General features: G+C 39.7%; 2 protein-coding genes across 2 annotated transcripts; both read left to right on the forward strand.

Annotated features, from left to right (window-relative positions):
* Window positions 1–10,114: 10,114 nt before the first annotated feature.
* On the forward strand, window positions 10,115–11,468 carry LOC142172702 (uncharacterized). Its single transcript, XM_075236373.1, has 3 exons — window positions 10,115–10,623; window positions 10,725–11,016; window positions 11,130–11,468. Exons 1-3 carry the CDS (start codon window positions 10,115–10,117, stop codon window positions 11,466–11,468), a joined length of 1,140 nt encoding a protein of 379 aa, XP_075092474.1.
* A 1,487-nt stretch (window positions 11,469–12,955) lies between these two features.
* Window positions 12,956–13,897, forward strand: LOC142172703 (uncharacterized). Its single transcript, XM_075236374.1, has 2 exons — window positions 12,956–13,441; window positions 13,484–13,897. Exons 1-2 carry the CDS (start codon window positions 12,956–12,958, stop codon window positions 13,895–13,897), a joined length of 900 nt encoding a protein of 299 aa, XP_075092475.1.
* The last annotated feature ends 1,009 nt before the right edge of the window (window positions 13,898–14,906 follow it).

Here is a 14,906-nt window from a genome sequence, read left to right on the forward strand (position 1 = left end):
GCCAGTGGTCTAGAACTTGCCCTGAATATTTGTCTAGGCGAAATCCTAAGTGTAATTTGACTTGAGACATGATTATAGGCTCTCCTTGATCCAAATGATACCTTGAACACTTTCATGGCCTACCAATGATAAAATCCCTAGTCAACCCTTTTGAGCCTTAGACTTTTTTTTTTCTTCAAGAACCATGATACAGGGCCTTTATCCCTTCTAAAGATACCCTCTCTTAGCACCTGATCTTTCCTTAGCACATGGAAAAAGTATAAGTTTTGGGGGGAGAGACGAGGATTGCAACAAAGTGGTCAAAATGTACAAAATGAAGAAAAGGAAAGGCAATGAAAAAGAAAGAAAAGCAAAAAGATAAAAAGAATGTTCAATGTAGAAATGAATAAAGGGATTCAATAAAAGCAAAGAATAAAAGGTGTGGAAAGTTGAGAAAGGAGAAAAGGTTTGAAATGAACAAGAAAGAGTGATAGTGTGTCTCTCTAACCCTTTAGAAAGAAGTAAAATGCCTTAAAAAGTCAAGTGAATGCGTGCCAAAATGAAGCAAAAGAAGTGCTAAAGGGAAGAATGGAACCTACTTAGACCAAACATTTCCTACCCTGACCAATAATCTTCACTATGCCTCTACAAAAGCCCTATATGATCTTGAGTTGAATGAAACTTTCATTAGCGGTGACTTACATAAGGGGCAAGCATATGGTACTTAGAGCTGGACTTGTGAATTTTCCTTGAGAGAGATGAGTGTATTTCCATTAACTTCGTTTTGAGTGCCACTATCCTAAAGGTGAGGTTTGCTTAGGGAGAGTTGAGGATGTGTGAGTTTGGGTTTCACAACGACCAAAGTAGTAGAAAGAGTTTCTTTGATGGGTTGAGTTAATTCTTGATGCTTTTGTGTCGCACTAAAACAATGGTGCTTAAAAGAGTAAATGTTGTTAATGATTTATTTGAATTGAGGGCAATTGTTAGTCCCAATTGATGCTAGATGAGGTCACTTTAGGTCGGATGAATTTTCTTGGATTGACTCTCAAAGTGTGGGTCTTATTTTGTTTGCTTGAGGACAATCAAAAACTTAAGTTTGGGGGAGTTGATAATTAGGGATTATGATGCATTTTACACTCCTTCTTGCTTAAGTTTTGATTAGAAATGTGTACAAAATAGTCCCAAAGGCTCACTAGTTGTACTTGATTGCAGGATTGATCAACAAGGTGATAGGTGTCAAAAACCAACTCAAAAAGGAGTGAAACTTGCACAAGTATCAAGACCAAGACCAAGACCAATCTCAGTCAAACAGGGCTAGTGCGGCCGCACACCATTTTTGTGCGGTCCGCAAAGATGAAGATCAGAGAGTATGCTTCATAGCCAGCCAGCCAATGCGGTTGCAAAGGATTTTGTGCGGACCACATTGATGTCATTGCGGCCGCACTCAATTTCATACGGTCTGCAGAGCTCAAGTTCAGAGAGGTGACATTTTGGAGGAGCCTGGCCAATGCAGACCACTGTCCATTTTATGCGGACCGCAATAGGAGCCACCGCGATCACGGTGCATTTTGTGTGGTCCGCAGTGGCCAACTTCAGAGAGCAGAATAGTCAAGCCAAGAGCCTTAGTGCGGCCGCACTCGATTTTGTGCGGTCCGCACTAGACCCGCCGGGGTATTTTTGTCCAGAATTTTTAGCCTAATATAAATAGTTTCTTTTCCTATTTTTAGGTCATCAAATAGATTTTGGGACAGAGTTGCGCTCATGAACTTCTCTCTTTTACCATTTTGAGTAATTTTAGCTTAGTTCAACATTGAATCTTCAAGTTTTAACTAGTAATTAATTATTATGGGCTTTTCTTCATCTATTTCTTTGTTTTCTTATATAATTATGAGTAGCTAAACCCATCATCTAGGGTTGTGGATCCAACCTTAGTATGGGTAATTAATGGATATTGTGTTTTGATGCTTGATTGTCTATGGGTGTTTGATATTTGGACTAATTTAGGGTTTTAATGTTGAATTAGTTGTTGCAAATACTAGTTTATGCCTAGTAGACTTTGGCTCTACTTGAGAAAGAGAGCTTAAATCCATGAAATTGGTCCAATAAGGAATTGGGGCGTATTCAAGATATTGATAGCCCCAATTAAAGGGTTAAACCTAGAGATAGTAATACCTCACTTGAACCTCAATTGTTTGCACAAATTTGCATACCCAATTGGTCTTGAAAAAGTCAATTCGGGCAAAATCACTCGAATTACCAAGTGGTATAGAGTGAGTAGAATCACAATGGTTATATCATACTCCCCAAATGTGACAATTTAGCCTTGGACTCAAGAATCCGTCAATTAACCACCTAGGAGAAAGTCACTACCATATTGCCTTTTATCTATTTGATCAACTCTCAATAGTTTAATCTTAGCTTTACTTAGCCTAATTTAGCATTGTAGTAGTATAAAATTAGAAGTAAAACCAAAATAAACAATGTTTAGAAGTGCAATTAGGAACAATTGCACAACTCCCATTTAGATAGAAACTCAACTCCAATATCTAGCTCCATGTGGAAATTGATCTTGAAATTCTCGGGCAAAAGCTGTTTCGGCCTCTTTGCTACTTCATAGTAGTACAAGGTTGGACTCGATCACTGGACAATAAGCCTTTGGTTTTCTTAATGCCACGGTTTTTTCCATAGGTAGTTTTTGTGTGTACCGGGTGACTCTTCCCAACAATGGATGGCTTGACAACCTTCTTAAGGGATTGAGTCCATTTTAGGTGTTTAGGTAAGAATAGTAGTAATAATGAATAAAAAGACCTAATTGAGTCAGACTCGAAGAGTCAAACATGCTTCACTTGGTACCAACACACTTAACTACGTGCGTATGATTAAAAACAAGCTTTTTGGAAAGAAATAACTCTAGTAAGTGATTCTGACTCTTGTGTTGACTTAAGAAATCTTCGAGCGGTTTAGTCAAACCATAGTGATTTTCAATCTTGAATATGGTCATTGTAGGTCCTCCACTCTATCCTCTTTAACAATCCTGATGTGTGAGAGGTGAGATGTTTTTGTTGCAAGTCCAAGTACCTGTGCGAACGGCTTAGAACTTGCCTCGAATCTGCTTTGAGGCAAAATTTTAAGTTTGCTTGGCTTGAGAAGTGATTGTAGGCTCTACTTGACCCACTTGAAATTTTCCATGTCCTACCAGTGTTGATATCCCTAGTCAACCCATTTGAGCCTAAAAACCTTTCTCATTTGATAACTATGTTACAAGCCTTTACCCATTTTGTTGTGACCCTCTCTTGGAATCTGAGCTTTCCTTAACACTCTTGAGAAACAATTGGCTAAAAATATAAGTTTGGGGGAGAGACGAGGAGTTTTAAAGAGGTATCAAGGCACAAAAAGAGAAAAGAAATGAAGATAAGGAAAGGCAAGAAAAAGAAAGAAAGAACAAAAAGAAAAATTCTAAAAGAAAGTGAATAAGTTGAAGAGTTGAAGATGTTCAAAGAAAAGTAATGATGCAAAGAATGGAGAAATAAAAGAAGGAAAAAATAAATATCATGACCAAGAAAGAGTGATGTTAAGTCTCTTTATTTCACATAAGGAAAAGAAAATGCCTTAAAAAGTTGGCAAAACATGAGCCGATAAGAGAAAATAAAGTGTTTAATGAAAGATGAACCCATTCTATCGTAACATATCCTACCTTAGTCCAAAAGCCTTCATTGCACTCTGAAAAAGCCCTACGTGATTTCAAGCCGAGTGAGCTTACATTAGCGGTGATCTACATGAAGGCAAGGATATGGTACTTAGAACCGTTATTGCGACATTCTTTTGAGAGAGATGAGCGAACCTTTCACAAATCTTTGAATTGAGTGCTACATTCTTAAGTGAGATATGCTAACAGAGAGTAGAGGAGGAAGAAGAGTTTGGGACCCACAATGACTGACATGAAATAGTGATCTTCTTTTGATGCTCAAGTGTCACATTAGAACTATTTGTGCTTAAAATTTCAACTCGTTGCCTTGTTGATAATTCATAAGTTTTGTGGGCAATTGTTGGTCCCAATTGATGTGTGATTGATGCATCTTTGATTAGCTGGAATAGCTCTTAACTTGTGAAGGTGGGAATTACCTTAATTGCTTGAGGACAAGCAAAAGATTAAATTTGGGGGAATTTATAAGTGGGGATTTTGACTACTTATTAGCCTTTTAGCTTTTGTTTCAATCCAAAAGTGTTTAATTGTGTTCCCAAAAACTGATAAAATATGCTTAATTGCAAGAATATTGGAAAATGATCCCCCAAGATGAAATCCAACTCAAGAAGGAGTAATTTAAACTCAAGGACAAAAACAGGCATAAAAGCTCAAAGTGTGGACCGCAGATTATCATCTGCGGCCGCAGATTGTGAAGAAACTCATAGCAGAGACATGTGCAATGTGCAGCCGCAGAAATTGGGAAAGAGGAAAAGTTTAGAGAACCTACATCTCAAGTTCAATAGAAGTGCAGACCGCACAATTATTGTGCAGCCGCAGAAGAACAGTTATGCGGCCGGAGTCACATTTGTGTGGTCCACAGAAGAGTAATGTGTGGCCTCGCACATAGAAATGTGCAGACCACAGAAAGAGAGAAGTGCGGCCGCAAGTTCAGAATTATGCAGCCGCAAGTTTCCAATCCTGTCAGGCTGAAGCAAAGTGCGGACTGCACATGGAATTGTGCTGCCACAGAACCTCCGAAAGGGCATTTGTTTTCCAAAAATTCGAGCTCTGTATAAATAGAAGAGTTTCATTTTTTTAGGTCAAGTTTTGACATCAGCAACCATAGTAGACGGTTTTCTTTACTCTCTTTAGTAGTTTTTGCTATTTTGAGCTTTTTGAATATAGATTTCATCATTTTAATTATCATTTCTTCTTCTATTTCTTTTATCTTAAGCATGAGTAGCTAGATTTTTACTAGGGTTGTGACCCAACCCTAGATTGTAATCTTAATGGGTGTTTGATTTATTGTTTGTTTGTGGTTGTGTGTTTATTATTTAGCCTTGTTCTTGCTTTTAATTTTAGAATCAATGGTTGAAAATATTAGTTCATGCCTATTTGACCAGGCCTCTACTTGAGAAAGAGAGACTTAGTCTAGGAAAACTTGGCTAACAAGAAATTGGGTGAATCAAGAGATTGATAGTCTCAATTAAAGGGTTGTACCTAGAGATAGTAAAATCTGACTTAAGCTTTGTACCAACCGTTTTGTTCAATACCCATTTGGACTTGAGAAAGCCAAAGTGGGCAAAATCACTCTCTGACCAAGAGGTATTGAGTGGGTACTCAAGTGTTGATAGCTGTAATAAACCTCGACTAATAAAAAAAGCTTTAAAAGTTTACAATCCGTTAGGTAAATACCTAGGTGAAGGTCATAGCCCTATGCCTTTTATATCATTTGAAAAACAACAACAAAAATAATTTGTTTGTTTCAATTCTTAATCTTGAAATCTTAGATTAAAATAGACATAGAACAAACACCAATTTGTGAAAGTGTGAATTGAGATAGTTCATACTCATACACTACAATCTATACTCCTAAATCCTGCGTATGGCTCCATATGGAATTCGACCCCGACTCCTTGTTGGATATTACTATTGCAATCGACTGTTTCATAACCTTGAATTGATGTGTGAACTTGGACGAGATCAATGAGAAACACTTACCTCAAATTCTTCATCAGATTCTCCAATGGCCATAAGTGCTTGTTCATCATCATCGTCACCATCTGAGATTTCATCTGAGCTATATCCCTAAGCAGTGACCATAGCCTTTGTTGACCCTTTGCTGTTGCTTTTCTTGGGTTGAACATGTTCCTTCTTCCTGTTCCTGTTCCTTCGTTCAGCTCTTTCCTTCTTCCACTCATTTTCCCACAGAGGATAGTTCTTGATGTGATGATCAGTCTTTCCACACTTGAAGCAGCCATCATTGGTTTGTTTCTCAGGAGCTTTTAATTTGTTGTAGCTACCATTTCTTGAAGAACCCTTTCCTCTCCTTAGGTACTTCTTGAAGTCTTTGTGATCATGGCTATTTCATCATCTTCCAGATCAGAACCTTTAATGATTCTGAGAGCCAAACTCTTTTCCTTCTTAGGTACATCCATCTTCATGGTATATCTTCTAAGTTCATAGGTAGTAATATTTCCAATCAATTTATCTAGTGGGAGAGTGACAATATTCTTTAATTCTGGGATGGCATTGATTTTGCTCTCTGAAGTGATAGGCAAAACTCTAGTAAATATCTTTTCAATCCTTTCTTCTTCAGGAATAATACTTCCAAGAGATTCCAGCACATTTGTCAGTGTAGTGAACCTAGTGTACATTTATTAAATGGTATCTCCTTCTTTCATATAAAAACTCTCATATTGAGAGTACAATAGAGTTCCTCTGGATATCTTCACCTGAGGTGTTACTTCATGAGCCACTTGCAGTGTGTCCCATATTTGCTTAGCAGTGGTACAGCCTTGGATTCCGTTGTAATCATCTGGACCAAGTCCACAAACAAGCCATTTCTTGGATATAGCATTCTTCTCCCACTTTCTCAAGTCCTCAACAGTGCAGTCAACTCTTGTCTTTGCTACATCTACTCCCTCAGCATTTTTATTCAAGGTAGCCAATGGACCATCGGTGACAATGTCCCATAGCTTATAGTCTTCTCCTATAATGTGATCTCTCATCCTATTTTCCCACCCAGAGTAGTACTGGGCATTAAAGAATGATGGCCTAGCCGTGGATTGTCCTTCCTAGTTTCCAGGTTGTGCACTGATAGTAGCCTATATTATGTGATGTAGATGCTATTTATGCTCTAAACTAACCATACTTTATTGATGTTCTAAGTGCTAAATGATAACAAAATGCTCTAATTGAGTTTTTTATGCTTTGTAGGAGCTACTCCGAGTTAGGAGGGGTATATAGAGTGTTTTGGGGTCAAATATGTAGATACAAGACCAATCGAGAAGATCTCGGATGAAAACGAGCAAGAAAAGGCGAAAATAATTGGGCAACAGTCCATCGCGACTGCAGTAGGGTCGCGGCTGGAACGCGGTGAAGAAAGGCAAAAAACAGAAAGTCAAAAATGACCGCAGTCGGACCGTGGTCGATCTAGAAAAGGCCAAGAAAGTTTAAGGGCTAAAGTATAAAGCGTGAAAAACTTGTGCTAACCCTATATAAACTCAACAAACTCGCCTAAGTGAAGGTTAAGCTTGTTTTTAGACTCAATTTGGAGGCAAGAACAAGTGTGAGAAGATCAAGACACCATTAGAGTTTTTCATTCCTCTTCTTGTTATCATTATTTTGTGAATTATGAATTATTTAATGGTTTTCTCTTGTTTTACCATGAGTAACTAAACATTAATCTAGGGTTTTGATGGAACCTCTTGGAGGATGAATTTCTGATATGTTAATATAGATTTGCCTTAATAATTTCTCTATTTGTTCAACTATATTGTGATTGTTGTTGATTGAAGGGCCCTCAATTGGCTGTGCCTATTTAGTATGCATTACTCGGGAGAGAGTGTATATTTAGGTAGTTGTTGAACAATACCACTCCTAACATATATGAGGGATCAATACAAAGGGTTTAAAGGTAAGATTAGGGATAACGAAACTTGGGTGCGATCTAAGTGAGATGTAACTAAGGCCAGCTAGCATAATTCGGGAGAATATGTCTAGTATATTGTTGCAGTTACGCGGGATAGAGTTACAACAGTCATAGTGCTCATGATCGATAGGGAACACTTAGGCAAATTTGTAACAAACATAATGGAAAAGATTCCGACAAGAGGGAAAATCATAACCTTAGACCATTCTCATTCTTGCTTACAATCAGTCTATAGCTAGTCTTAATTTAATGCATTTTTATTACATAATATTTAGTTAATAAACACCCAAATTGTCAATCAAATATCTCTGAAGATTGAATACGTAAACTCTGTGAGTCTAATAGCTATAATTGATAGGTTAATTCCCTGTAGGATTCGACTTCGGACTTGTTAACTGGAATATATTTGCAGCGACCACCTTGTCCTTTTTATAAGTCATAGTTGGGCATGATCAAATTTTGGCGTCGTTGCCGGGGAATTAATGATGTTATTGATTGCAGTTAAAAAGAAGTGCCGAAATTCTTAGTGTAGTCAATTTTCGTCAATTTACACTGATAATTGAAATTCTAACATTTGTAGTCATGGTTGTCATAGGTGCATTCCTAGAAACTCCTCCAGAACTAGAGAATTGTTCGAAGAATTATCAGATCCTGAGAAGGTGTTGAAGGCATTGAACCGTGCAAACAGGAAAGGCAAACAACAACAAAACTCAACCGAAAGAACTAAATCAGACATTGAAGACGATAATCTAAACAACAGGGACAATGTGAATGACCCAAACAACAGAAACAATGCAAATGACCCAAATGATCATGGTGGGGCACCTCTTGTGCCAGAAGCAGCACTATATGACTGGGCACAACCCACGACTGACAACTTAGCAACTGCTATTGTAGTCCCTCAGATACAAGCAGACTCATTCCAGACCACCAATAACATGTTACATCTATTGCAAAACAAGGGACTATTTTATGGGTCCTACATTGAAGATCCTCAGAACTTCCTCTTAATCTGTGCCACGCAGAGACAGCAGAATGTCACACCGGAAGCAATAAATTTGTTGTTGTTTCCATTCTCAGTGACATGAGCAGCCCAGGCTTGGATTAATTCACTCTCTATCAACTCCATCACTACTTGGGAGGAATTAGTCAAGCAATATTTGAGCAAATTTCACCCACCAAACAAAACTGCTCAACAAATTGATGAGATATTGAGCTTCAAACAGAGACCCACCGAGACACTGCATGAAATGTGGGAGAGATTCAAGGGTCTCCTGGTTACATGTCCACATCATGCTATTCTGGAGTAGATGTTGGGGTATATATTTTACATGGGTTTAGCAGATACTTTGAAGGCTAATGTTGATGCTTCAGCGGGTGGAGCATTTTTTAGCAAGACATTCAAAGAGAGCAAGATCCTGCTTGAGAAGATGGCACAAAACTCAGGGTGGACAACAAGGAACGCTCCATTCACTCCTGTGGTTCACTTAGTGGCTCTAGACCCAGCTAACTCCATAGCTAAAAATATGGCTACTTTGATGACACAAATGAGCATCCTCACCAAAAAGGTGGAAGAATCAGGCCAGAAGCAGCAGGTACACATAGTTGATGCAACTAATGGGGATCTATGCACATCATGCATTAATAAGCCATATATCTGCTCATGTAGTGCTGAAGGTGATAATCAACAATATTCAGGAGAACATGAATTATATGGATAACTACGGGGGACCGAGACCAGGTGGTCAGAATTGGGGTCAGCAAAATCAACAATACAGACCAGCTCAGCAGCAGTACAATAACAACAATAATCATGGTGCTATGCGACCACAAGGGCAAATGGTGCCTTACCAAAGGCAACAAGGGTACAACCAGCAAAATCAGCAACAGGCTTATCAATAACCTCCACAACAATAGATTATGAGACATGAAGATGGGTTTGCTAACTTAAAGGTATGATGCAACAAGTGATTGGGTCCACTGGAAAGCTAGCTGATAGAGTAGACTCACATGAGTCAGCAATCAAAAATATTGAGATCTAGTTAGGACATATTTCCATGGCCCTAAATAATCATCATCATGGGATGTTACATGCTACCACCCAAATCAATCCAAAAGAGCAGGGCCTGAAGCAGCTGATGGAAGTGAGTCTCCGAAATGGTAGGGACTTAGATCAGGAGCAAGAAATTTCTCATGAAAATAGGCCGATTGAGACACGGGTGCCAGTACCCATTGAGATAGAAGATTCAGCAGGTTTAACTGAGGTGACGGTACAGAATGCGCAAGAAAACACCAACAAGGAAGAGGTGGTTGAAAACGAGACTGAAGCTGCATCGGAACCAACAATAAAAGCAGTGCCTAAACTAGAGAAAAGCCAAATTATAGGGAAGAAGTGACCTCCAGCACCATTCCCATAGAGATTGGCTAAGTATCAAAAAGATGAACAGTACAAGAAATTCTTGGAGATGTTGAAGCAGATTCAGGTAAACATTCCATTGATTGATGCTTTAAAGGAAATGCCTGGGTATGCAAAGATGATGAAGGACTTGATTTCCCGTAAGTTTGACTTCCAAGACTTGGCCACGATTACACTGACACATACCTGCAGTGCTTTTGTGACGAGACCCATAGCTGAGAAGTTGCCTGAGCCAGGGAGTTTCACAATCCCTTGCACAATGGGCAACTTTGCATTTGCTAAGGCACTGTGTGATCTGGGTGCAAGCATAAACCTTATGCCCCTAGCTATCTACAAAAGGCTAGGCATTAGAAGAGCTAGACCCACGTCTATGCTACTACAGCTGGTTGACCGAACTGTGAAAAGGTCCTTCGGGATTCAAGATGATGTATTGGTGCAGGTTGGGAAGTTTGTGTTTCCAGCAAATTTTGTCATCCATGACTGTCGGATTGATGAGGAAATTCCCATAATTTTGGGAAGACCATTCTTGGACACTGGGAGAGCTCTAATTGATTATGAAACTAGAGAGCTCAAAATGATATTGAATGATGAAGAGATAACATTCAACGTGTAGAAATCTATGTGCAGACCCAGTGAATTTTCCAATTTCTCTCTAATAGATGTGGTGGATGTAGTGTTAGAAGAGGACGATGCAGTATTGAACCTTAAAGACCCTCTAGCAACTTGACTCTGAACTTAGACGAAGCTAATTGTGAAGACTTGGCAGAGTGGGTACTTGCTCTTGAAGGCCAAGATTTTTGGAAAAGGGAGTTGGAATATGAGCCTTTGCTCTTGGAGGAAAGAAAAACTCCTCCACCTAAGCCATCAATAGAAGAGCCACCAAAGCTGGAACTGAAGCCATTGCCATCCCATCTTAGGTATGCATTCTTAGGACCTGACTCAACTCTACCTGTTATTATCTCATCCAGTTTGTTAGATGTGCAAGCAGAACAGCTTTTGCAGGTACTAACCAAGTGCAAGACTGCAATTGGGTGGACCATTGCAGACATTAAGGGGATCAGCCCGGCCTTCTGTATGCATAAGATTCTGCTAGAAAATAGGCATAAACCTTCTAGAGAACATCAATGAAGGCTAAACGCCAACATAAAAGAAGTGGTGAAAACGAAGTGATTAAATGGATAGATGCGGGAATCATATTCCCCATCTCTTACAGCAACTGTGTTAGCCCAGTGCAGTGTGTACCGAAAAAGGGAGAGATGACGGTACTGAAAAATGAGAAGAATGAGTTGATCTCTACACAAACAGTCACAGGATGGCGAAACTGTATGGACTACAGGAAGTTGAACTTGGCCACCAGGAAAGAGCACTTCCTACTGCCATTCATTGATCAGATGCTAGATAGATTGGCAAGGAGATCTCACTTTTGCTTCCTGGATGGGTACTCATGGTATTAATCAGATTTCCATTGCCCCGGAGGATAGAGAGAAAACATCGTTCACTTGCCCTTATGGAATCTATGCTTTTCGGAGAATGTCGTTTGGCCTATGCAATGCACCCGCCATATTCTAGAGGTGCATGATGTCCATCTTCACATATATGGTAGAGGAGATAATCTTCTCAGAGGTGGGGAATTACATTCGATGATTGCCTTGTGAACTTGAGGCGAGTTTTGAAAAGGTGTATAGAGACTAATCTGGTACTAAATTGGGAAAAGTGTCATTTCATGGTACAGGAAGGTATAGTCTTGGGGAACCTAGTGTCAAGTAAAGGTATTGAGGTGGATCGTACAAAAGTTGATGTCATAGAGACTAATCTGATACTAAATTGGGAAAAGTGCCATTTCATAGTATAGGAAGGTATAGTCTTGGGGAACCTAGTGTCAAGTAAAGGTATTGAGGTGGATCGTGCAAAAGTTTATGTGATACAAAAGCTTCCACCACTCACCTCAGTCAAAGCAATCAGAAGTTTTCTTGGGCATGCCGGTTTCTATAGGACATTTATAAAAGACTTTTCCAAAATTGCTAACCCCTTGTTTAAATTTCTTGAAAAAGATCACCCTTTTGTGTTTGCTGACGACTGCAGGGTAGCTTTTGAGGAATTAAAGAAGAGACTAGTGTCAACACCTATCATAGTTTCCCCAACTGGGAGCAACCGTTTGAGTTGATGTGTGATGCTAGTGACTACGCTGTGGGGGCAGTGCTTGGGTAACGAAAAGATAAAATCATGCATCCAATATACTACGCAAGTAGGACGTTGAGTAGAGCCCAGCTAAATTACACTGTGACCGAAAAGAAGATGATGGCAGTGGTGTTCGCATTTGACAAATTCAGGTCTTACATGATATGCTCAAAGGTAATTGTTTATACTGACCATGCTGCTCTCAAGTACTTAATTGAAAAAAAGGAGTCAAAACCGCGCCTGATTCGATGGGTGCTATTGCTGCAAAATTTGATTTGGAGATCCATGACCGAAAGGGAATGGAGAACCAAGTAGCTGACCATTTATCCAGACTGGAAGGAGCTTAAAAAAGGTTGAGCTAGAAGAGATTCTGGAAACTTTTCCAGATGAATAACTACTAACAATGAGTCTTGAGGAAGTGCTATGGTATGCAAATATTGCAAACTACCTGGCAAGTGGTATTGTTCCTTATGACCTTTCTTCTGTTCAAAAGAAAAACTTCTTTCGTGATTGTTGTATGTATTATTGGGATGAGCCTTATCTATTCAAGATTTGTATTGATATCGGAGATGTATCCCCGAGATAGACCAGTCTTCTATTTTGTAGGCTTGTCATCCGTCACCATATGGTGGGCACTTCGAGGGAGTGAGGACAGCTCCGAAAGTCTTGGAGTCAAGATTCTATTGGCCAACACTGTTCAAAGATGCGCATCTATGGATAAAGGGTTGTGATGAATGCCAACGAACGGGGACATGAGATACACATGAACCCAATTCAGGAAGTAGAAGTGTATGATGTAAGGGTGATCGAATTCATGGGACCATTCGTCAGCTCATATGGAAACAAGTACATACTAGTCGATTTGGATTATGTATCCAAATGGGTGGAATCTGCAGCACTCCCTACAAATGATGCAAAGGGGATAATTGGTTTTCTGAGGAAGAACATTTTCACCCGATTTGCCACCCCAAGGGCAATAATCAGTAATGGAGGCACTCACTTTTGCAATCGAGCCTTTACTAAGTTGTTGGAGAAGTATGATGTACGCTACAAGGTGGCCACCCCATATAATCCACAAACAAGTGGTCAAGTAGAAGTCTCAAATAGAGAAATAAAGAGTGTGCTAACAAACACTGTGAATGCAACTAGAATAGATTTGGCAAGGAAGTTAGGCGATGCACTGTGGGCATATCGAACCGCTTTCAAAACTCCAATTGGCATGTTGTCATACAAATTAGTGTTTGGGAAGGCATGTCATTTTCCTGTAGAGTTAGAACATAAATTTTGGTAGGCGTTGAGACAGTTGAATCTCGATAGTGAAGCAGCTGGAACAAGCAAAGTAACAGAATTGCATGAGCTGGATGAGTTCAGATATCACGCTTTTGAGAGCACAAGATTATACAAGGAGAGAATGAAGATGATACATGACAGGAATATTATTGAGCAGATTTTTAAACATGGAGATATGGTATTGCTATACAATTTGCGTCTGAGGTTGTTTCCAGGCAAATTGAAATCACGATGGTCAGGCCCTTTTCGTGTGGTTGAAGTTCACCCCATGGGAAAAGTAGAGATTGCTGCGAGTAATGCCTCTCGCAAATTTAGAGTCAATGGGCATAGACTGAAACATTGTGTGGGCATGGAGGAAGCAAAGAAAGTGTCAGTGACCTATTTAATCGAGCCTCCAAAGTTGAGCGTACCTTAATTGCGCTTATCTACATCGTGCCGCGACGTCAAATCAGGCGCTTCATGGGAGGCAACCTATTGACTTGCTGTATTTGTCATGCCGCGACATTAAATCAGGCACTTCGTGGGAGGCAACCCATATTTTCTTTTGTTTCTCTTTTTGTTTTGATGTTGTACTTGATGTGTATGATACTAACCCTTTTATTAGTGTACATGGCAAGATTGGTGCATATTGGGAGAAGTCGGGGTCAAGAACCAACTCCGGAAAGGTAAAAAAATTTGGAAACCCGTGATTCCGAGGGCACTGCATTTTAGACATATTCTATTTCTGGGCCACTGTGACCGCGGTGGGACCGCGGCCTGGGCGCGGTGAATCACGACTATTCTATTTTGTTTTTCTTTTTTCACTGCGACCGCGATCGGGATGCAGGCAGGGCACGGTGAATGGTGACTATTCTGCCCGCCCAGGTAAGTTCTAATTAATTTTGTTATTTTATTTTATTTTTTCTCTTTCTTCTTTTTCTCTTCTAAACCTAACCCCCCACTCCCCACCCAACTTCCCCCACTTCTCATTCTTACTCTAAATCCCTAACCCCATGCCCATTCTTCGTCTTCTTCCCATATCTCACAAACCCATTTCTCTCCCACACATACATGCACACACACACACTTCCGACTTCCTCCTCCCCAACCTTCATTACACTCCAACTCTACGGGAACCAGGTATGTCATGATTTCCTTCTCTTCTTCTCTCCTTCTCTTTTACAATTTTAATGTTTGAGTTGTTATAGTATCTATAGTTAAATTTTTGGTTTTCTTTTCTTCTTTTTAGTGGGTAATGTGTAGAATATAGTAGAGAAGGGCATGGTGTTGTTGTGTGAAGTTAATTGTGGTGGGGTGGAGTTGTGAAGTGATTGTGGTTGATTTAGGGGGAGAGTTTGTAGTTCCATGGGATAAGTGTGTTAAATCATAGTTCCATGCACACCAAGGTGCTTATAAAATTGCCCTAAGGGAGCTGTAATGGCTAA

Source organism: Nicotiana tabacum, chromosome 18 (genome assembly GCF_000715075.1).
Source record: "Nicotiana tabacum cultivar K326 chromosome 18, ASM71507v2, whole genome shotgun sequence".
NCBI lineage: Eukaryota > Viridiplantae > Streptophyta > Magnoliopsida > Solanales > Solanaceae > Nicotiana > Nicotiana tabacum.

Bases quoted from the DNA above. Each gene is read 5' to 3' on its own strand.
- LOC142172702 (XM_075236373.1), top strand. From the start codon at position 10,115: ATGCCTGGGTATGCAAAGATGATGAAGGACTTGATTTCCCGTAAGTTT. The intron at 10,624-10,724 runs GTAGAAATCTAT...TGAACCTTAAAG, and splicing joins GAAGAGATAACATTCAACGT to ACCCTCTAGCAACTTGACTC. The intron at 11,017-11,129 runs GTACTAACCAAG...TAAACCTTCTAG, and splicing joins AAGCAGAACAGCTTTTGCAG to AGAACATCAATGAAGGCTAA.
- LOC142172703 (XM_075236374.1), top strand. From the start codon at position 12,956: ATGAACCCAATTCAGGAAGTAGAAGTGTATGATGTAAGGGTGATCGAA. The intron at 13,442-13,483 runs GCATGTCATTTT...AAATTTTGGTAG, and splicing joins ACAAATTAGTGTTTGGGAAG to GCGTTGAGACAGTTGAATCT.